We start from the raw sequence: 21,143 nt of genomic DNA, 5'->3' as shown, positions 1-21,143 counted from the left end.
TATTCAATGGATGGTAGCTTTGACTCTCGCCTAAACGAGACACTGATATCAGTTTGTTGAAAACCTTGGAAATTATTTAGGATTGTATTTTTTAGTATTTTCTCTTATCATTCCTACATGCTATGTGCTTATAATTTCTGAATTGGATTTTGTGTTTAAACTATTATTGATTTCTATTTATTATTTTGTAGTATCTTGTATAACCATGATGAATCCCATGTTATCACTCTTGACCGAAAATAAGCTAAATGGATCTAACTTTCCAAAATGGAATGAGAATATTAATATTGCTCTCATAGGAGAAAGTGCCTTGTTTGTGTTAACTGAGCCGTCTCCTGAAGTGCCGGGTGACAATGCAACCAAAGCTGTTAAAGAGAAGCACGAGCGTTGGCAGAATGCTAACAATAAAGCTCTATACTTCATGCTTTTCAGCATGGTTGACACCCTTAAAACTCGGTTTTCAAAAACCGAAAAGGCTGCTGAAGTTATGACGAAGTTAACTGAGCTATTCGGTAGGGCATCTCTTCAGTCTCGCTTTGACGCGACTAAGAAATACATCAATGCACAAATGGAACCCCATCAGAATGTGCGTGATCATGTTCTCCTAATGGCAAGTTATTTCCAAGAAGCCCAGGATCATGGTGCTGAAATGGATCACACTACTCAAGTAAGCCTTATCTTGAATAGTCTGACTCCAGCTTTTCTGCCCTATACATCAAATTATGTCATGAACAAAAAGGACATAGACTTTCATGAGTTAGTCAATGACCTTCAGACATATGAAAATTTGATTGGAGGCCCCAAGAAGAAAGGGGGTAAACCTCAAAATTCTGGCAATGGTAATGGGACGGTTAAACCTGAGGCACATGTTGCCTCTACTTCAAAACCCAAATCTAAGAAGAAGTGGAAAAACACCAAGAAGCGAGCCAAAGCTATGAAAAACAAAAAGGCTGCTGCTTCTGGTGATGCACTAAAAGGAAAGTGTTTCTACTGCAATGAGAAAGGTCATTGGAAACCCCAATGTCCTAAACTTCTTGCAAAGAAACAAGGTATTTCTTTCTATAAACTTTAAAAGTTTTAGTGAATTATAATCCAATTGGATTATTGATTCTGGACTAACTTTGTTTATTTGTTTCTTCTTCTTATAGGCCAAGCTACTTGAACTCAGATGCTATCTTAGTGAGTTGGATCGGAAAGCTGGACAAAAGGGTGAAGATCGTCCAAGATGAAGATGAAGCTCATTTATTTATCTATTTTTGAATTAATTGTTTTAATTTAAAAACAATTTGGATTTCGAATTTTTAGTTTGGGATTTTTATCCCTGGTTTCTCATAATGTTGCAATACATTTTTTTTATTATTAATAATATTTTATTTTCTATTACAAAAAAAATTGCAAATTATGAGATTGAGCTTCATTTACTTTATCTTAAACCACAATTACCACATTATATTTATATGTTTGTATGTGTAAGTGTTTTTATTATTGATACAAATTCTATAATATTTACAACTCTTCATAGAGTTATATTAAATAAACACTAGAAATTATTTCTATGTTTATTAATAATTGTTAATTCTAATACAATTATTGAGAATTTGTTTGATAAAAGGATCTTTTGATCTGATAGGGGTGGAGAAAAGTTAAGAAAACTATGCAGTTCAACGATCTTTTATATCTAATGAACTCTGGACTGTATTCAACTCCACATAATCTCTATAACACTTAGAGAATCATGATCTTTATAACCTTTAGGGGTGGATCATAATCTCTATATACTTAGGGGTGGAATTTATCCACAATACCCTATGTAACACTTATTTTCTTTAAACATGGAAGTAATATAATGAATTGGCTATTATCAATATAAATCCTTGATCTTGATTGTATGTTCCAATTTAGTTTTACTGTTGTATTAAATAATGATACCTATAAAAGTTCTTTGATAATGTATCACACTACCTCAATTGAGTGGGAGAATTTTAAAATTCCTTACCCATCTTCATTAGGTTGACACTTGTGATAGGAACTTAAGAACACTACTGAAAAGTAAATCTAACCATTCATGTGGATAGAAATAACTTATCAGAATTATGAGAATAAGATAAAAGAATTCTAGTTCAGCCTATTCGAATGACTTGAGCCAAGATTTCTTAATCCTCATAACATTTTATGGTATCTTAATTTTGATTACTTAATCTCTGGCAAGTATTTCTTCAATTCAAATACTAGTCTGCTATGTTGATGATTTAGTCTTAAAAGAAACTCATAGTTTCAGACTAATACAATAAGTCACAACTATATAACTCTCCAAACAATAAGAGGTTAAAAGTTTTATTTAACCAGACATCTGCTATTGAGTGGGAGCTATCTGAGATGTAATCAAATAAGGAACGTTAGAAGATATTGAAGAAAGATTTATGAAAGTGATCTATATGTTAGATATTAAGGAACTGTATAACAGTTATTCTTATATCTACCCCAACTCACTCAAATTTTGAGGTGGTGGTTACTCTGGGGGTGGAGGAGTTATTCTATAATAATTCAAGCTCTACCAGAGAAGATTTATAACTTTGTAAATTCGAAATTACCAGAAAGTTATTTTACTGAAGAAACGTCTACGCTGTATTATCTCAATTCCATATTTTAAAATATGAGAGATATGTCTTCTGTTCATTCAGATGTACTTTAAACAGTAAGGATTTCAGTATCCCTTGTTGAGTAATGCATATAGTAAAGGATGTTTCATATTATTTTTATGAACTAGTTTCAAGAAGTTTGGGTGGATTCAAATATACTACACTTGATCTTAAGATCAAGACAACAGATTGATTAATTTGCACAGTTTGTTTTATGTTAGTGCAAGTGGGAGTTTGTTGGGTTTTTGTTCCCTAAATAAAACCCTTTACAATCTGGTTAGTTATCAATATAAGAAATTTGAAGTGATTTATGTTTGCATGAATTTTACATGCTTATGGTTTAATATGTTTATTATATTTATACACAGAATCAGTTAAGTCCAGATCATATGTTTATTCACAATTACAGTATTGTCAACACAGTAGAATGTGATTGTGATTATATGATTCAAAAGACTAAGTCTCTGTTTCATCAATGTTTTGGATTTACACTGATGTGATAATCAGCGATGATGTGTACTTACACTTGGAGTAAGTGTTATGTTCTTTCCAGGACATTGGTAAAGTATACTAGTTTCGAATGTATGGAGTATACATTTGACTGGACCAAAAAAAAAAAAAAACTTAAACATGTTATTCATACGTATTTCTTTCTCTCTAATTAAATTTGTTCTTGTTCATGTACTAAGAAAAATTCAAGAATATTTTGTATATCCTATCAACACACACTGATCCTTGTGTCTTGTGGTTGATCTAAAAGATCGTGATGTGAGACATTACTGTTCCTGGATACAACTTACGAAAAATGCTCGAATATACTTGATAGTTCATCAAGAGGTATTTATATTTTTTTTTTTTTTTGTTCTTTTCGTTTTATAATTTGATATTTATGCATGTGGAGGATCCTAGGGTGTGGTACGATGATAATCTTATTAAATACTTCTGTTGTACACCAAATTTAGTACTACAAAAACTGATAAGTCTATCATCAAGCCAACTTTTTTGGTAAATACTTAGCTATCACCTTCTCTAACTTGTGGATCGGTTTAAACTTTGAGTCCAAGGACCTTTTAAAGTAGGGGTGTTCATAAAATAGTTAATTCAATCCAATTCGTATGATCCAATCTAATCCAGTCCATAAAGTGCGGATATCTGTACTTGTGCGGATTGGATTGGATTGAAAAATCTAAAATTTGCACTTGTACGAATTAGATGTTGATTGACATGTAAAGTAACCTATTCAATCCAATCCACACATAGTTATATAAAACTTTAAAAAAATAATATACACAATTACTATTTTAATGTAAAAAAGAGTAATTTAAAAATTCAATACAAGTATATTTCAAAACATAATAAATGAAATGTATATTCGATTTTTATATATAATTTATTTTGTGATATACTATTTAAATAAAATTAAATTGATCTTCCTTCATCTAATTTCTCACTCTTTTGCAGATTACAGATCTTCCTTCATCCATCCTCCTCCTTCGAGCCACTCTCTTGTTTGGTGTCCGCCTCCTCAAGACTGGCTCAAACTGAACTATGACGTCAAAGTAGGTTCGGAGCACATGTGCATTGAATTTATTTCTACAAACCACCTTGGTGAGGTGATTTAGGTGACTTCAGCAAAATTAGATTTCTCAGATGCTCTTTATGGTGAGTCGATTGTTGTTTGCTTGGCGTTAGAAGTGGCAATGGAACAAGAAAGCAAATTTATTATTGTTGAAAGTGATTCTAAGGCAATAAACAATACAATCACTGGGTTGGACCCTAGGTGGGAGATTGAAAATTACTAGAGTCATCCTCTTTCGCTAGTTGTTTATTTTGTAATATTTTTAGAACTTGTATTTATATGGCCCATAATGTGGCTAAGTGAGCGTTTACCCACAACTGATTTGGTCGATTATCTACTTCCTCTATTCCTAAGAACATATTGTGTAATGATCATAAGGTCTAACTTTCTATCTAATAAATGTTTCTTTTCAAAAAAAAAAAATAATAAATAAAATTAAGAATTAAATATGTCTTTCTCCATACAATTTTTTCCTTTAAAATTTTTATTTTTATTTTATTTGTTTTAATTAGTTGTTGGAGATACCTAACCAAACAAAAAATAAAAAATTAGTTGTTGACAACATAAAACAATAATATTTTTTTGTTGTTGTTAATAATATGAAAAGAAATATATGTTTTTAATAAATATTAAATTATTTAATATTAAAAAATAAATGCAAAAGAATCGATACAATCTGCACTTTTACAAATTAGATTTAAACTATTATGCAAATTGAATTGAATTTAAAATATGAAATCAGTAATTAGTGCAAATCATATATACTATGAAAAAAATAATGTGGATTGAATTGGATGAATACCCATAATTTAAACATTGCAGGGAGATAGACCACTTGGTCCTGAGAGAAATTGGACTTCACAACAATACTTTTTTCTACCATTGTACTGTACGATTCTTTTTTTCACTTTCCATTGTGCCATTGACCTTCGTGCTACTATTGACCTCCGTGCCACCATTGATGCAGCCACTGAGATTGAAGCCCCTGCACTAGAACCTTCATGTCCAGGGTCTCTGCAACCGCCAAACCCCACTTAAGCTCTCCTTCCTCGTGGACTTCTTTAGGGGTGTGCATAAATCATCCAATCCAATGACAACTGACCCATTCAATTACAACCGACCGCCAAACATTGGATATCCAATTGTGATCGAATTGAATTGGATGTTATTTTTGAATATCCAATTGAATGTTGGATGAGGTGACTAAAAATTCAATACATCCAACATCCAATCGAATTAATTAGTATTTTCATTTAGTTTGGATGAGTAATTAAATTTTTTATTATTACACATAAAATATATACATAAAAATTAACATTAAAAATTTACTCTTCTTTCTTGGATTGGATGAATCCAATCCAATATGGACTTAAAATATTAAATGGATCCAATCCGATTCAAAAAGTACTATATCTAAAGTATTGAATAAACTCAAATTAAATCAATAAATATATATAAAATACATCCTACGTATAGAATCAATTTAATCCAACATCCAATAAATGTTGGATCGATTGGATAACTAAATTAATTGAATCAGATCAAATGGTAAAATCTAACGTCTAATATATAATTAGATTGAATTTGAATGAACTTAAAAATATTAGATGTGATTCAACAAAACCCCATACAAATTACATTTTGTTTTTCTCAATCGTTTACTTCGGTAGATGAAGCAGAAATATTACAAAAGCTCCTTATTCGTATTTTTATTTTAAGGGTTGAAATTAGATAGTACAAAACCCAAATCACCTAAAAACACACACGTCATCCACATCTTGATTTGGCAATTGAATATCTTTTCCCAAACAACAAAAGTCGGCTGGTATTTAAGGTTTGTTCTAAGACCATCATTTTCTTTATGTTAAAATAATAATTAAAAGAAAAAGTAATTACTACTAAAACAGATAAAAAACTGAAGGGTTCTCAAACGAAAATCAAACAACCATAGCAGATAAAGTATGAACTATTAGCCAACAGAATCAATCCATACAAGATCAGCATATGAGAAAAAACACAAACTTAAAGCGCATAGTCTAGCGTATAAGACTGTTTCAAGGGGGAGAAAAGAAGAGAATAATAAAATAAAAAAAACACAAAAATAGAAAACGAACTCTATGACAACAGGGCACAAAAACCGCAGACCATCAACAGCTCCAGCCAGATAAATACCAACCCAAAAGCTTCAGAGACAGATACTACTACCCTCCAGTCTCTAAGATAGCATAAATCACTGCAAATATAAAGGTGCAGTTAGAGAAGCGTCCAAACCAAAAAAACATTATAATTGGAAAATTTTCTAGCTCACTTCTCCATTGACAAGATGCCACTAAGGTTTATGAAAAAACGTGTTTACAAAAAATAAAGTATCTAAACCCATAACAGTACCTGCTGTGGCTGTTGGTAAGCACCAGGTTGCTGATAATTTCCATATCCAGCAGCAGCATAACCCCCATAGTACATGCTAGGGTCCTGGGCAGGAGGGGCATATGTATATGCGTCATATCCCTGTGGATATCCGTAATATCCGTTCCACTGTGTCTGATCTTGCTGAGTCTTGGACAAAGACATACAAGACTTTATTTTTCATGTTAAAGAGAAACCCAAAATATAGAAGAGGTTTTGAGCCCAACTACCTACCTGTTTGCTCGTAGGACTACGACCCCATGAAAGTCGAATACTCTGTCCTCCTAGCTGGGATCCATTCAACATCGATATTGCTTGTTCTGCATTAGCTCTGAAATAAAGCAGTGACAACACATAAGGCACGTGATAAAGCAAGGGCTGGTAAATAACTGCGTAATCTACACTACCAATTTACCTGTTAACAAATTGAACAAAACCACAACGCTTGCCTACTGGAATTTTAACATGAACTAGCTCACCAAATTGGCTAAACACTTGTCTTAACATATCATCATTGATACTAGAATCTAAACCCCCAACAAATATCTGCACTCAGGAATATATATATATATATAGTCACAACCAAACAAAAAGGGTAAAAATAATATTAACAACGAAACAAACTACCCACTGTTGTGTTAGTTGGATCATTCTCGCCCTGGGATCCTTGAGTGTTTGAGTAGGTAGCTGCAAATGATAAATAAATGAGAACTAGATTATATAAAACTGGTTAGCCATAAGGATGTACAGGCACAATTTATACAAGATTGATTAGCAGAAAGTCAAATCAGGATGTAAAAAAGGAAAAAACTCCTTCATCAACTATTAACAAGTATAGCAACACAGCATAAATGAGCTTCAGATAAAGAGAAGCAATTGAGCATGAAAACCATTCAGATAGAGATGAGCTTACTACATCGATATAACTTGATAATTTACAGATCCAAGTAAATTAAAAAATACAAGCATATCATTGACAATCAACACGAGCAATGTGGGACAAAACACACGAATTTCTTTTTTTTTATTGAAATCTATTAAAAAAAAAAAAACCTTTGTGTGTTTTATCTTACATTGTTCATGTGTGAGTGATTTGTGAGACAGCACACATTACACTCGTAGCTATGTGTGTGATTGAAATTTATCAAAAAAAAAACATTTGGATAAAGTAACACAGCACACAATGTGCTTTCTCTAATCCATGGTTCAGCGATACATAATCAAAGCAAGATAATTTAGAGGTTTGTACTCCAAAGTAGAATGAAGTACAGTGAATTGGAAACTTAATTTACTACACACCAGCCACACACTAGGGAAGAACATCTATCCTATTATCTGCCAAGAAAGTAGAGTAATGGATCCTTGAATGGTCTTCAGGACAAAAGAAAAAGATATTTATATAGGAAAATGGAAATAATTAAAACTTGACCCCGTAAACTTCTCAAATGTAAGGAACTGGAAATGTAATTCGTGAAAGTAGCATAATAGATGCCACTAGTAAATGAAGTACGAAGCTTATGACATAAACAAAATAACTGACCTAAAATGAGGCCACGCACTAAAGTGGAATCATTTCAGCTGAAATCAGTTCCAGGCCCCCCAAAATGAGAGCCTCTCGGTGTCCTGCTTTAAGACAACATGAGTATATAAGTTTTTGACTGTTCTAACAGAATTAAATGCGCCCAAGTTTACATAGGTAAATATTGGAAGGAAAGGACTCTTAACTCTGCCAACTTCCCAGGGAATAACTAAAAGGTCATCAACTTCTAAAGAGGCTTAAAATTTCAACTAAGATTGTAAACCAAGTATATAGCTTAGAGCTTACAACTACGGAAAAAAAAACAATCAAAGGTAGAAATATAAATAAAGACGAGTACAACTTAACAAAAAGTAAGCAACAACACTCAACAAAGAGCAATCAGGTAAAAGAGTTCAACAAAATCATAAAAGCCACATACCTTTCGGGTATTGTTGTCCACCTCCACCAATGGGTTTCTTAGTAGCAGCAGGCCCTATTCGCATAGGCCGGGAAGAACAATATTGACCATTCATTTCATTCATAGCACGCAATTGCTCACTTTCTTCACCAAACCTGACAAACCCATATCCTTTCGATCGTCCAGTGGCCCTATCAGTAACAACTTTTGCACCTTTTACAGAGTGGTAGAGAGTTCTAAATGTCTCTTGCAAGGTGTAATCAGTAACATCAGCAGCCAAATCTCCCACGAAAATCGTATAATCAGGCCCATCATCCTGACGCCTTTCACCAGCACCAAGAGTGGCCCAGTTTAGACGGAAATTCTGTTCCGTGTTTGGCATAATTGTGCCATTAAAATTCTGCAAAATTCTATCCGCCACCGCCCGAGAAGGAAACTCAATAAAACCATATCCTTCTGGCAAACCCGTTTGTTTATTACGAATAACCTTTGCTGTAATAGCCTGTAAACATCCATTTAAAAGCAGTAAGACAAGATTAAACCCCCACCCGACAAACAAAAAAGAAAGAAAAAAAGAAAACACTTCGCCTATATATATTACAAAATAGTTAATACTACACAACTAAAATAATGAGTGATGATGTGTGGCCGTACAAATTTGATAAAGGATAACACCTTTCACCAACAATAAATACATATATCCTAGAACTCTAATAACCATCCTTCGCACGTATCTCAAACAAGGGACCAATGAAAAATAAAATATTTACATATACGAAGAGAAAATCAGATGATCAGATTCAGACGTGTATAACTTTGCCAGCGTCAACGCAGATTCGATATCACACAAGTACTTTGGCCTTCATACACAAGATAAATACAACTACGAGGATACTTCAAACTAAACGGAACAAACAATATTGGTTTTAACAAATACAAACATGAATAAAATTAAGGTAATCATACTTTTCATAAATCTTCCCTACACCCAAACAGACTCCATACAAAGCAATTTCAGTATTTTGTACCTCTCCAGTATGAGCAAAGCAGCTAAGAATATAGTTCTCGTCCATCCATTGCTGAAGGTCTCCGATCCATAACGAACGGATCTCTTCAGACCCAGGACTGGGGGCCCCGGACCCGTACTGGGCCTGAGATGACGGCTGCTGCGGCGGCCCACTCTGAGGAGCCCAGCCAGACGAAGGCGGGGCACCAGACGCCGTTTGAGATGAGGCTTGTTGTTGCTGCGGCATCATCCACTGCTGCGGTGGCTGCTGCTGGTACTGAGCTTGTTGATCCATCTGCATCGACGGTGGCACTCCTCCCGCTGATGGCTGCTGCATCATATCGATACACAAACAAACAAAGCAGAAAAGGAAACCCTAGAAAATTCGGGGATAGATAATAGGGACAGGTATATCCCTGGGTTGGATAACACAGGCAAGGGTTACTGAGATCGGAGTAGAGAGAGACAGAGAGAGAGAGAGGGATAGGATGAGAGAGAATCCTAATCCCAAAGGACGGTCCGGAGAAAAGAGAAAAGAGATATTTCTAAGGAGTGGAGGAGGTTTATATATAGCATTGCACAGGTGAGATGAGGTTCGGTTTTTCATATGATTTACCAAGTCGGTTTCGGAATGCATTGGTTGGGTTGGGCTTGCTGTCTGGCCCAGGTTCTCAAAACTATGGGAATGGACCTACACTTTCTTTCCTTCCATATATATACAAAAGTTACAAACTTCTTTTTTCACAATACCAAAGGGAAATTTGACATTCCATGCTAAAAAATTAGACATGGTGTTTAATTAAACCTAATTATAACACATAGAAAAAATATACCAATCTTTCATTTTTCTTCCAAAAATACCCTTGTCGTTTCAAACTTCCCACATTCCCTCTAACTACATTCTCTCTCTAATTTCCCTCTCCCAAACCCACGAACCCCCACGAGAACCCACACCCAGACGCACGAGCGGACGCAAACCACCCTTCAAACCCACCAAAACCCACGAACCCAGACCACCATTCGAACCCACGGCCACCCAAACGAATGCCCCAACCAATCGGCTCCACCCATGAACCCAGACGTCGAACCCACGGCCACCCAAACACAGTCTAACCTAGACGACCCGTCGAACCCACAGCCACCCAGACGACCCAGACGACTAGTCGAACCTACAGCGACCGAGGAGACCCGCGAGCCCCACGACCGGAAAAACTTCCACACCTCCATCCAATACCCAGGTTTGTTCTTTTGTTTTTTTTTAACTTTAAATTCACAATCTGCGAAAAACTTGAATGTAGTTGTTTGGATTTATGAATTTTAGAGTTTGGGGAAGAAACTGAGTTTAGGGAGATAAATTTTGGGTTATTTTTGTTTTTGTGCGACATTATGCGATGTGTATGCGATTTTTGTGCGATTAGTGATGCAATTTAAGGTCTGGTTCGTTGTGGGATTGTGTGTGCGATTTTTGTGCGATTATGTGCGAGTTTGTGCGATTTATGACTATTGTATCTGCAATTGTTGAATTTGTGCGATTTTGTTCGATGTCTTGTGCGAGTTTGTGCGATTTATGACTACTGTGTCAGCAATTGTTTAATTTGTACAATTTTGGTCGATGTCTTGTGCGATTTTGTGCGATTTTGTATTCAAATATGTTGAATTAAATTATTTCTGATAGTGCGATTTATGTGCGATTTATGTGCGAGTTTGTGCGATATAGTATGTTATGCAGTGGTTGTTATGCGATTTCTGTGCGATTTCTATGCGACGTATATGCGATTTATAATCTTTCTGTTTGTATTTGCAGATGGCTCCAGAACTCATTCTCCCCTTGGCTGAGCATTTTCCTGGGCGTATCACTTACCGAGGAAATGGGTACTTTGCTTCAATTAAAGCAAAGTTTGAAGCCTTTAACCTGACCGAGAGGGTGAAGGAAACTCCTTTTGGAGTTTTTTGGAATGCGAATGATCTGAAATTCTCCGGGGTGATTGTGCATCAACTGCTGTTGAGGAAAATGAAAGTGACTGAGGTAAAGAATGATGAAGTGTGGTTTTATGTGGGTAAAACCGATGCCAGATTTGGAAGATCTGAGTTTGGATTGATCACTGGCCTGAAGATGAGTGGTGGCCCCTCGACTGAAGAATTGACTACACTATGTGAGTCTGATTGGATATTGCTAGACTACCTCAATAATGCCAAACGGGTCACTTTCAAAACCCTTTGCCTAGCTTTTGAGGCGTGCGATGTGGCCGACGACGTGTACAAGCTGGGGCTGTGTGCATTTGTTGAAGGTTTGCTACTATCAAGGGCTGAGGGTGTTTATATATGGTCGGATATGCTGAAGTTAGTAGAAAACGAGAAGAAGTTCTTTGAATATCCGTGGGGCCTTCTTTCTTATCAGAAGTTGTTGTCATCCACAGCCAAAAGTATGACTGACCTGAGGAAGAACTACATTGATAAATCTGCTAAGGATAAGAAGAAAGGGGAGAAGGAGAAAAAAAATTACTCAACTTGAGGCGAAGTACAATGTCTACGGATATGCACCGGCGCTACAATACTGGGCCTTTGAGGTGATGCAAGATTTGGAGAAGAAGTACGGGCAGTGCAGAGGGACTAGATTCCCTCGAATGTTGAATTGGAGCACCCCCAACACGGTTACGAAACATGATGTGAAGCAACCTGATGTCGCTACGCTATTTGAGAAAAGGGTATGTCAATCTGACTTTCTTTGTTGTTTTGGTATTTGTTTTGCTAAACTGTGATTTTCAACGATTTTATGCGATTTCAATGCGATTTTGGTGCGATTTAAACATGTTTTTTCATTTGCCTCTGTTACATTTTGCGAGTTTATGCGATTTCAATGCGATTTTTGTGCGATTTAGACATTTATTCATTTGCCACTGTTTTATTTTGCGATTTTCGTGCGATTTTTGTGCGATTTTTGTGCGATTTTACTATGTTGAATACGACTCTGCTATTTTCTGCGATTTTATGCGACATATATGCGATATTTGTGCGACTTTACTATGCCGTATACCAACCTGATCTTTTCTGCGATTTTATGCGACGTGTATGCGATGTTTGTGCGATAATTAATATTTTTTCGTTTTTTTTTCAGATGGTTGTTCTTCAAATTTTGTATCCTCGGAATTGGGAGGTGGACTATTGGAAGAGCAATTGTGAGGGTGAGGTCCCCACGGTGGAAATGGGGTTGGATGAGGTCGAAGAAACGCAAATCGTGGCGCAAGATTCGACCGCATTCCAAACCCAAGCCGAACGGGTGGCGGATTATGTGAAAAGGTCCAAAATTATTCCACCATCCCTACCCAAAGAAACACCAGACGCCTCCACATCTGCCACTGTGCCCCCAACGCCTGCCACTGTGCCCCAAGCTCTGCTCCAGCCAATGACTCCGACTACCTCTTGTTGGCTAAGAGATTGGAGAAGGTAGAAGCGCAACAACTTGCGATTCTCACTGCCCAGACTGAGATGAAGGCTGACTTCAAGAGAAGTCACAAAGAGATGAAGAATCTTATCATGGATCAAATTGCGACCGTGATAAGTTTGTTACAGAAGCAGCCTTCGGAGCCGACACAACCATCAGGGCCGGCACATCAATCAGACCCGACACATCCATCAGACACGGCAGAGCCATTACAGACGGTACATCCATCACCGCCGACATATGATGATGATGATGATGTTTACCCAGAAGATTGGCATCTGACGTATGTGACGTTCCTTCTACTCCTGCAAACGCCATTGTCATTTCGCTGGGTGATACAGAATCTCAGGATGTGGAAGAGTTGTAGGGGCCACCAGCTGGGGTGGACTTCTGCAGGGTTAGGCGAAAGCAGAAGCTGATTTTCTTGAATGACTACACAGCTGGGAAGAAGAAACAACGACATGGCCCCGTGGTAGTAGACACACTGAAACCTTCGGACTCCCGACTGTTAAAATTTTTCCAGAAGTGGATCACTTATGCTAGGGACAACGGCCGTCCTAGGGATGTTCACACTGGCGAAGCCACTAGATCCTGGTTCGTGAAATTGATGGTGCTGAACGAATGGCTCGACGATGCTGTGAGTTATTTCTTAACAGAATTAATTTATTGTGTTTTTAAATGTTTGTGCGACTTATATGCGATTTATATGCGATGTTTGCACTTTATGTTTAATCTGTGTATGCGACTTTTATGCGATGTTTGTGTGATTATTCACTGATTTATGTATTTTTTTTGCGACTTATGTGCGATAAACTTGCAATTTTTGTGCGATTTTTGAAACAATTTTGGTAATTTATTTGTGCAATTTCCTGCGATATTTGTGCGACTTTTATGCGATATCTGTCTTACTATTTTCTTTTGGAACACAGCAACTTGATGCCATGGCGCACTTATTGAGAATAAGACGGACCCTGTACCTAGAAGTCTACACACGAAAAGGTGTAGTTTTGGACAGATCTGCTCCACAGATATTTGCCATGTATTGGAATTACTATGAGGGTGACAAGAGCAAGGTGAAATGGGATGAGGGCGTTATGAATTACGTGCAGGGGATACCGCACAGATACTTGTCATGTTGGGAGAACCAGGATTACATATACTTTGTGTTGCACCTTCCCAAAGAGCGCCACTGGGTGGCAGTTGAGGTGGATATTGACAACTGGGAGATCATTGTATATGATTTTGATATCGGTGGCACCGCTGAGGAAGCCATGAAGTCATATTTGAAGTCTTGCAACGAGCTATTTGCGAATCTAATTCGAGCTAGCGGTTATTTCCCATACAACAATTATGTACATCCGGTGGAGTTGGGCGATCACAGTCAGCTCCTACCCATACATTATAGACAAGTTACCTCTGAGGTTGCACCACAAACGAAGAGCAGGTGAATCTCTTTTTTTTTTTGTATATTTTGAGTAATTTATTTAATTTTGCACTCCATTATGAATTACTTAACTTAATTGTTGCTAATATTTAGTAATTTTTTTTTATTTTTAGTGGCAATTGTGGAGTGTATGCCATGGAGCACATTGAGCACTTGATGCTGGACCGGTCGTTAGAGCATGTTAATGATGGTAACATGCTCACCTTTAGACATAGGTGGTGTGTGGACTTATTTTACCAGAACTTAACATGGTAGTTTTTTGTAGGTTTTTGTAATGTTATTCTTATACACATAAACTCCCCTTTTGTAATTGTATTATAATCTCACCAAAATTATATATAACATGTAAATTTAAAGCTATTTAAATTGTTGCTTGTATCAATTTCTTTATTTTTTTTAATTTTTGATAAATACCTGTCTTATTGTTATAACGGTAACTATGGGAAATGATGACATCTTGAAAAATGATTCTGGTAAGAATCGCATTAAAATCGTACATTAATCGCATAATATCGCCAAAAAATACAGAACCAAACAAACTAAAAAATCAAGATCCCGTCAGTTAACATCGCACTAAAATCGCACAGTAATCGCATAAAATCGCCAAAAAAAATACAGAACCAAGCAAACTAAAAAATCAAGATCCTGTCAGTTAACATCGCACTAAAATCGCACAATAATCGCATAATATCGCCAAAAATACAGAACCAAACAAACTAAAAAATCAAGATCCTGTCAGTTAAAATCGCACGAAAATCGCACAGTAATCGCATAATATCGCCAAAAAATACAGAACTAAACAAACTGAAAAATCAAGATCCTACCAGTTAACATCGCACTAAAATCGCACAGTAATCGCATAATGTCGCCTAAAAGTCGGTAACCAAACCAAAAAAGTATTAATCTAGGAGAAAATCGCACAATATCCAACAACCAGCAATACAACACATATTCATTTAAATATTAGAGAAATGGTTCAAACTCGAGCTTTGCATGTAGCTCTGTTGTGCCCTGTACCGTGACATAGCGAGCAGTGACGAGGTTCCACTACCATCTGACCATTGGACGGTCGACGCTTCGTCGGTCTTCTACCTGCATTGCTCTTCCTAGGCCGACCTACTGGTTTTTTCTCCACTGGTACCCCAATTCTTATGTTCTTGATGTGTTCCGGTAGTACCCACTCATCATCCTCCCCAATAATATTAATTGTGGCATCGTAGATCTTCTTCCACGTTTCTTTTGTGTAATATGGAAAGCAAAGTGTGTACACGCTCACATTCTGACTAACTGCTGCGGCACATGCATGGGGACAAGGGATTTTGAGCGTTTGGAAAAGTCCGCAAGTGCATGTTCTCTCCACTAAGTTCACATCACCACCTCTCTCACCTTGAGGACTCGTACCAACGTTGAACAATTGGGCACCATTACGAAGGACACTCCTGAACATACCATCTTTGTGTAGATCCTTTAAATCATTTTCAAAAGTAGTAGCCAAAGGAGTAGCGCACTTACTTGCCTTTTCGAGACGAGAAGCAAACCAATTTTGAAGTGTGAACCTGATGAAGTCAACCGAAATAGTTACTGGATATTTTCTGAATTCTTCTGTCACCTTGTTGAAGCTTTCAGCATCGTTGCTTGTCATTATGTTGTACCGATCGCCTAGACAATAAGGACGAGCCCACTTTTCAAACCCTATTTTCTCGACGTATGTAGTAATGGCAGGGTCCATCTATTTCAGCACCTCAAAATGTCTATCACATTCCGTCTTGTTCCATGCGTAAGCTGCAAGCCATATTTGCTGGTTGCATACATCAATCTTAAACTTGTAAACGACATTCATAGTAATATGCTTGAAGCATGCACAGTGGCATGCTTCTAGGAAAACAACCTCAACAGCATGTTCAATGCTTTGATGCCTATCCGATATGAACATAAGATTTTCAACCTCACCAATGGCTTCCTTTAACTTCCGCAAGAAATACTTCCAAGAGTCATGATTCTCACTGTCAACAATTGCAAAGGCTACCGGAAACAATTGGTTGTTTGCGTCGTAAGCAACAGCAACTAACAGTGTTCCTCCATACTTCGTCTTCAAGAATGTTCCGTCGATACTAATCACAGGACGACACAACTTAAATCTCTTCCTACAAGCATCGAGTGACCAGAAACAGTAATTGAACCGGTTATCCTCGCTGACAATATCAGTAATAGTACCTGGATTCTTCTGTTCCAGCATGTAGAAGTAACCATATAACTTCGTATAAGATTCTGCTGGAGTACCCCTCTTGTACATAACTGCCTTCTCTCTGCATCTCCAAGCTTTCTCATAACTCATCTTGATGCCATATTCATCAAACATATCCCTCTGTATGTCTTTTGCCTTGTAGTTAGATCCATCTGATGTGTACTTGTTCTTAATAATGTGACCAATAACCATAGGCGGACCCACATTGTAGCGAGGGGGGGCAATCGCCCCCCCTGAAAAAAAAAATCGAGAAAAAAATGTATATGTATTTTAATTAGTTACAACATATATTTGTATTAAAAGATGATATTTATAGACATAATAGTAACCTTGGTGTAATGGTTAAGGTAGTTGGTAAATAGGTTAGAGGGTAAAGGTTCACACCCCACTAACTACACTTTATATTTTCTTTTTAAATTTATTTACGCCCCCCTCACTTTAAATTCTGGGTCCGCCACTGCCAATAACCCACGGTGCTGCTTGTCGGTGATCAGAATGTCTAGAATCCAAGTTACATGTGTGTTCGTTGTGAAACACAGTAACCTCAAACATGTCACAAAGTGCCTTCTTCTTCCCCCTAATCTCCATTTACAATTTTCATCCTTACAAGTAACGTAAAACACATCAGTCCCAGACTTACTTACCATCCACTCAAAATTATTTGTCAGTGCATACCTTCCCACTACATTCTTCAATTCTTCCTTGTTTTTGTACAACTTGCCAAGATATATCTCCCCTGAAGGTGTACCACTAAGAGATGTTGCACACACATTATTTTCCTCTATGTCTTCCCTTGTCCACACAAGAGGTTTGAATTTAGTAGAAACTTCAAATTCAGATACAGGAGCACTATTAGAAGGACCTGGTCGACTGCTACTAGTTCCTGGTGTTTGGTGATTCTCACTACGGGGGGTCTTCTTTGTCGCTCTACTTGGTTGCTTGGAGTTTGTTCCATCCTCAGGGGAGGTACATCTGTAGCCATATCATCATCCACACCCAAATCAACCACAGGATCATTGTTGTAAAAGGGAGCATCGAACTCATCTGAATGATCAAATGCGATACCCACTCTCTCATCATCTATATTAGTGCCAACTTGCTCATTCAAACCAACCACTAGATCAGTTTCTGGGACAAACGTCCCAACAACACTTCTAGGGGTTACATTTCTAGGAGTAGGCTCTGAATTCACATTCTTTTTCACCTTAGTCACAAATAGTGGCAACAAGTTGTCCACACTCATTTTTGCCTTCATGCTCAAGAATACTCGTAGTTGACTATCTTTCACTAAAACCTCAGGCGGAAACTTAGTGTCTTTCATGTACATGTAAAACACTTCTAACTTCAATTCATACACCAATGGGTCCACATCCAACTCCTCATGCAAAACTTCACGCACCTTTTCCAGTGTAGCGTCAATGTCAAACATCAATGTCTTACTTTTTGAGGAATCAAATACCAAGTTGAAACCCTCCACAGTCCAAACGCCATCATACAGCACAGGCACAAATACAATTGAATCTGTCCCAAAGAAAAATACAAAGAAATAAACAGAAAAAATCAGCATACAATATCGCACATACATCGCACAAGGTACTACAGAGGTCGCACACCGTCGCCTAATACAACAATAATATGGTGAAGTATAAAGTCGCACAATAATCGCACAGAAAAGGGACAATATCGCATAAAGTCGCACAAGAACATATACATGACAAAATCGCATAATGCTGCACAATATGTCGCACACAAATCGCCTAACATCAAAATCGCACATAATCGCATAACCATCGTACAATGTCGCCAAAATAAATCATGTCATCCCTAACCTCAGATTTCTCATGAAATCGCACAAAGAATCGTATAAAGTCGCAGAAAATCGCACAAAAATGTAAAAACCCAGAAAACCACATACTGTTCGGAACAAACTCTACCTCCATTTTAAGGACACAAAAGCCACAAATTACAACTAACAACGTTCAGATCCATACAATATAACAAAAACAACACTATTTACTAAGAAAAACACTTACACATTGCTTTGTTGAGTGTAGTGGACCTTGAGGTTGAAAATGGTGAAGGTGTAGGCGGCAGTTGGCCGAGACGTTGAGTTGGTGGTGGTGGTGGTGGCAGTCGGCGGCAGTAGGCAGTGATAGAGAGAGAGCAAATGAGAAAGAGAGAGAAAGTGAAAGAGAGAGAGAGTGCGAGAGAGAGAGAGAGAGAGAGAGAGAGAGAGAGAGAGAGAGAGAGAGAGAGAGAGAGAGAGAGAGAGAGAGAGAGAGAGAGAGAGAGAGAGAGAGAGAGAGAGAGAGAGATCAAACGAGAGGGAAAGAGAGAGAAAGGGGAGGATGTGTGGTAGGGGAGGGCATTTTGGGGTTACTAATGACAAAATAGGCATATTTACACAATGTGTAATTTTTTAGTTCAAAATAACACCATGTGTTATTTTTTAGCATGAAAGATCAAATTTCCCATACCAACTTACCAATTGGGAAATTTAGATAGATTATTAATTTTTGGGAAATTTACATGGTATATTAACTTTTGCCATTTTTTTACAAAAATAATGTCAGGTGGTATTTTTTACTTTTTTACTGTGTTTTTTTATAAGTTTCATACTGCAGTATACTGTGTTAATTTTCACTGGTGTTCTACTGGTGTTTTTTAGTTGTTCTACTGTTGTTTTGAGTGGTTCTGTTTTGTGTTTTACTTGTGTTTTATAAAAACACACTATTTTTGAAAACTTTTCCGTGTGATAGTATTTTTGTAAAAGTTAACACAAATTCCAGTATTTTTGTAAGTTTTCCTTAATTTTTCTCAATTTATTACATTTATACTGTAACACGCTATTTGTTACATTTTTACTATTTTTTTTTTATTTGGCAGTATACTGCCATTGGTTCAAAGTTTATATATATAATATTGGTGGCTTACACGTGTCTTCACGGGGTTTTGCCACCGTTTTTTTTTTTAAAAAATTGCTTTAAAAAGTTGTGATTTGACGTCTTCTATCACGCTTTTTGACAATTTTTTACCTTTTTTATTTTTTTTATACTATTTTCAAATTTTAAAGATTTTTTAATAATTACTTTAATCCCACTCCCCAACCGTCCTTGTTCATCATCTTCTTCTTCTAGTTTTCTCAGGCGGTTACCCAAGTTGTGGGTGGTTTCTTTTCATTTCAAAAAACTTCAGTTAACATACCATTTTGTCAATCTTCCCTCTTATTCCCCCCCCCCCCCCCCAATTTTCCATGTTATTTCTCTATAAATACTTCTTATCCTACAACTAAATGGTTGTTACACGATCATCCCCATCATCCGGTACAACTAAAAATCCCCCAAAACAACCCCAGAAAACAAAACCCAAACCAACAATGGGTAAGAAAAACAAATCCAGACCAGAACCCCAAACCCAACCCCAGACCCAAACCTAGACCCTTGGCTTTCAAACTCGGACCCCAACCCGGCCTCAGACCTAGACCCAGAGACCGAAACCTAGACCCGAACCCAAACTCAGATCTGGACCCGGAACCCCGAACCCAGACCTGGACTTAGCCCTGGCCTTAGTCCTGAACCCAGCCCCGACCCCGACCTCCAGACGGGGTTCAGAGTTGGGGTCGAGTTTATAGTAAAGATAAATATAATGTTACACAAGCTATTAATACAAGTCAACACCAAATATAATATTATATTAAATAATATTAATACAATACAATATAATCCAACACAATATAATATAATACAACACAACACAACGTACCAAAAATAAGCCCTAGCATTCTTTTATTTTATATGTGAATGAGCTTTTTGTTTATTTGCTTTGTGAGTAGGCTAATAACTAACTTAAAAATGGTAAAGTAAGAGAGTTTTAAGCATTCATCATTTACTTATCACCACCAAAAAAATTGTCTATATAACATTGGTCACACACTTTGACTGGCACATACCAAGTGACTACAAAATTGGTATTTGTGGTGTTAATTTTATTTTTGGTATTTTTTAATTAACAAAAATATTTATAATTTAATTACTTATTTTCGACTGAGCTGTTTAGTTTGTTTTCTAAATTTTGTTGAATTATATAAGGTAGAAAATATGACTAGCTTTTCTATTTATAGAAAGTAAGGTATAAAGGGTAACTTTGATGACTCAACCAATTTCTATCTAATTCTAGTTGTCTATATCTAATCCTTTGTGAAATTTTCTAAAATATTTGATCAGATTTTTTGTGAAGAAAACCAAAACAAGAATTTTCTTTTCTATAAAAGGAAAGTCGCACTTACTGCTCGCGATTCTGTGGGTGCAGAACAAAAAATTTCTAGACTGATTGAATAATTATTTTAGGAAAATTTTCAATTGAGCTACGATTTTATTCAGACAGTGTATGAGCTATCAATAAGGTGGATATATTGATTATAATTAAATACACCTTACAACATCTAT

General features: G+C 36.7%; 4 protein-coding genes across 6 annotated transcripts; 1 reads left to right on the top strand and 3 right to left on the bottom strand.

The window, feature by feature from the left end:
- Positions 1 to 6,155: 6,155 nt before the first annotated feature.
- LOC115719209 (polyadenylate-binding protein RBP45C-like) lies at positions 6,156 to 10,180 on the bottom strand. 2 transcript variants are annotated; one of them, XM_061117256.1, is made up of 7 exons: positions 9,590 to 10,180; positions 8,583 to 9,063; positions 7,256 to 7,311; positions 7,040 to 7,170; positions 6,859 to 6,955; positions 6,607 to 6,768; positions 6,156 to 6,451 (listed from the first exon to the last, which is right to left on the bottom strand). In XM_061117256.1, exons 1-7 carry the CDS (start codon positions 9,905 to 9,907, stop codon positions 6,449 to 6,451), a joined length of 1,248 nt encoding a protein of 415 aa, XP_060973239.1. In that variant the 5' UTR covers positions 9,908 to 10,180; the 3' UTR covers positions 6,156 to 6,448. The 2 variants fall into 2 exon arrangements, with proteins under 2 accessions (XP_060973239.1, XP_060973238.1); XM_061117255.1 differs by having other exon boundaries at positions 6,607 to 6,774; positions 9,590 to 10,175.
- A 993-nt stretch (positions 10,181 to 11,173) lies between these two features.
- LOC133038848 (uncharacterized) lies at positions 11,174 to 14,813 on the top strand. 2 transcript variants are annotated; one of them, XM_061117257.1, is made up of 3 exons: positions 11,174 to 12,272; positions 12,683 to 13,646; positions 13,939 to 14,813. In XM_061117257.1, exons 2-3 carry the CDS (start codon positions 13,617 to 13,619, stop codon positions 14,455 to 14,457), a joined length of 549 nt encoding a protein of 182 aa, XP_060973240.1. In that variant the 5' UTR covers positions 11,174 to 12,272; positions 12,683 to 13,616; the 3' UTR covers positions 14,458 to 14,813. The 2 variants fall into 2 exon arrangements, 1 of the variants encoding a protein (XP_060973240.1); XR_009688401.1 differs by lacking the exon at positions 13,939 to 14,813 and having other exon boundaries at positions 11,178 to 12,272; positions 12,683 to 13,718.
- A 616-nt stretch (positions 14,814 to 15,429) lies between these two features.
- On the bottom strand, positions 15,430 to 16,182 carry LOC115720354 (uncharacterized). Its single transcript, XM_030649506.2, has one exon. It carries the CDS (start codon positions 16,180 to 16,182, stop codon positions 15,430 to 15,432), a length of 753 nt encoding a protein of 250 aa, XP_030505366.2.
- On the bottom strand, positions 16,183 to 16,890 carry LOC133039262 (uncharacterized). Its single transcript, XM_061118112.1, has one exon. The coding sequence runs from the start codon at positions 16,888 to 16,890 to the stop codon at positions 16,183 to 16,185; it is 708 nt and encodes a 235-aa protein (XP_060974095.1).
- Positions 16,891 to 21,143: the final 4,253 nt, after the last annotated feature.

Source organism: Cannabis sativa, chromosome 6 (genome assembly GCF_029168945.1).
Source record: "Cannabis sativa cultivar Pink pepper isolate KNU-18-1 chromosome 6, ASM2916894v1, whole genome shotgun sequence".
Lineage (NCBI taxonomy): Eukaryota > Viridiplantae > Streptophyta > Magnoliopsida > Rosales > Cannabaceae > Cannabis > Cannabis sativa.
The sequence above is the reverse complement of the archived record's forward strand: the minus strand, read 5'-3'. Positions and strand labels throughout refer to the sequence as shown.

Excerpts from the sequence above, each read along its gene's own strand:
- LOC133038848 (XM_061117257.1), top strand. The coding sequence starts at position 13,617 with ATGGTGCTGAACGAATGGCTCGACGATGCT. Across the intron at positions 13,647-13,938 it reads ACGAATGGCTCGACGATGCT|CAACTTGATGCCATGGCGCA; the intron begins GTGAGTTATTTC and ends TTTGGAACACAG.
- LOC133039262 (XM_061118112.1), bottom strand. The coding sequence starts at position 16,890 with ATGGTTATTGGTCACATTATTAAGAACAAGTACACATCAGATGGATCT.
- LOC115720354 (XM_030649506.2), bottom strand. The coding sequence starts at position 16,182 with ATGGACCCTGCCATTACTACATACGTCGAGAAAATAGGGTTTGAAAAG.
- LOC115719209 (XM_061117255.1), bottom strand. The coding sequence starts at position 9,907 with ATGATGCAGCAGCCATCAGCGGGAGGAGTGCCACCGTCGATGCAGATG. Across the intron at positions 9,064-9,589 it reads GCTTTGCTCATACTGGAGAG|GCTATTACAGCAAAGGTTAT; the intron begins GTACAAAATACT and ends GGATGTTTACAG. Across the intron at positions 7,171-7,255 it reads ATGATCCAACTAACACAACA|ATATTTGTTGGGGGTTTAGA; the intron begins GTGGGTAGTTTG and ends TCCTGAGTGCAG.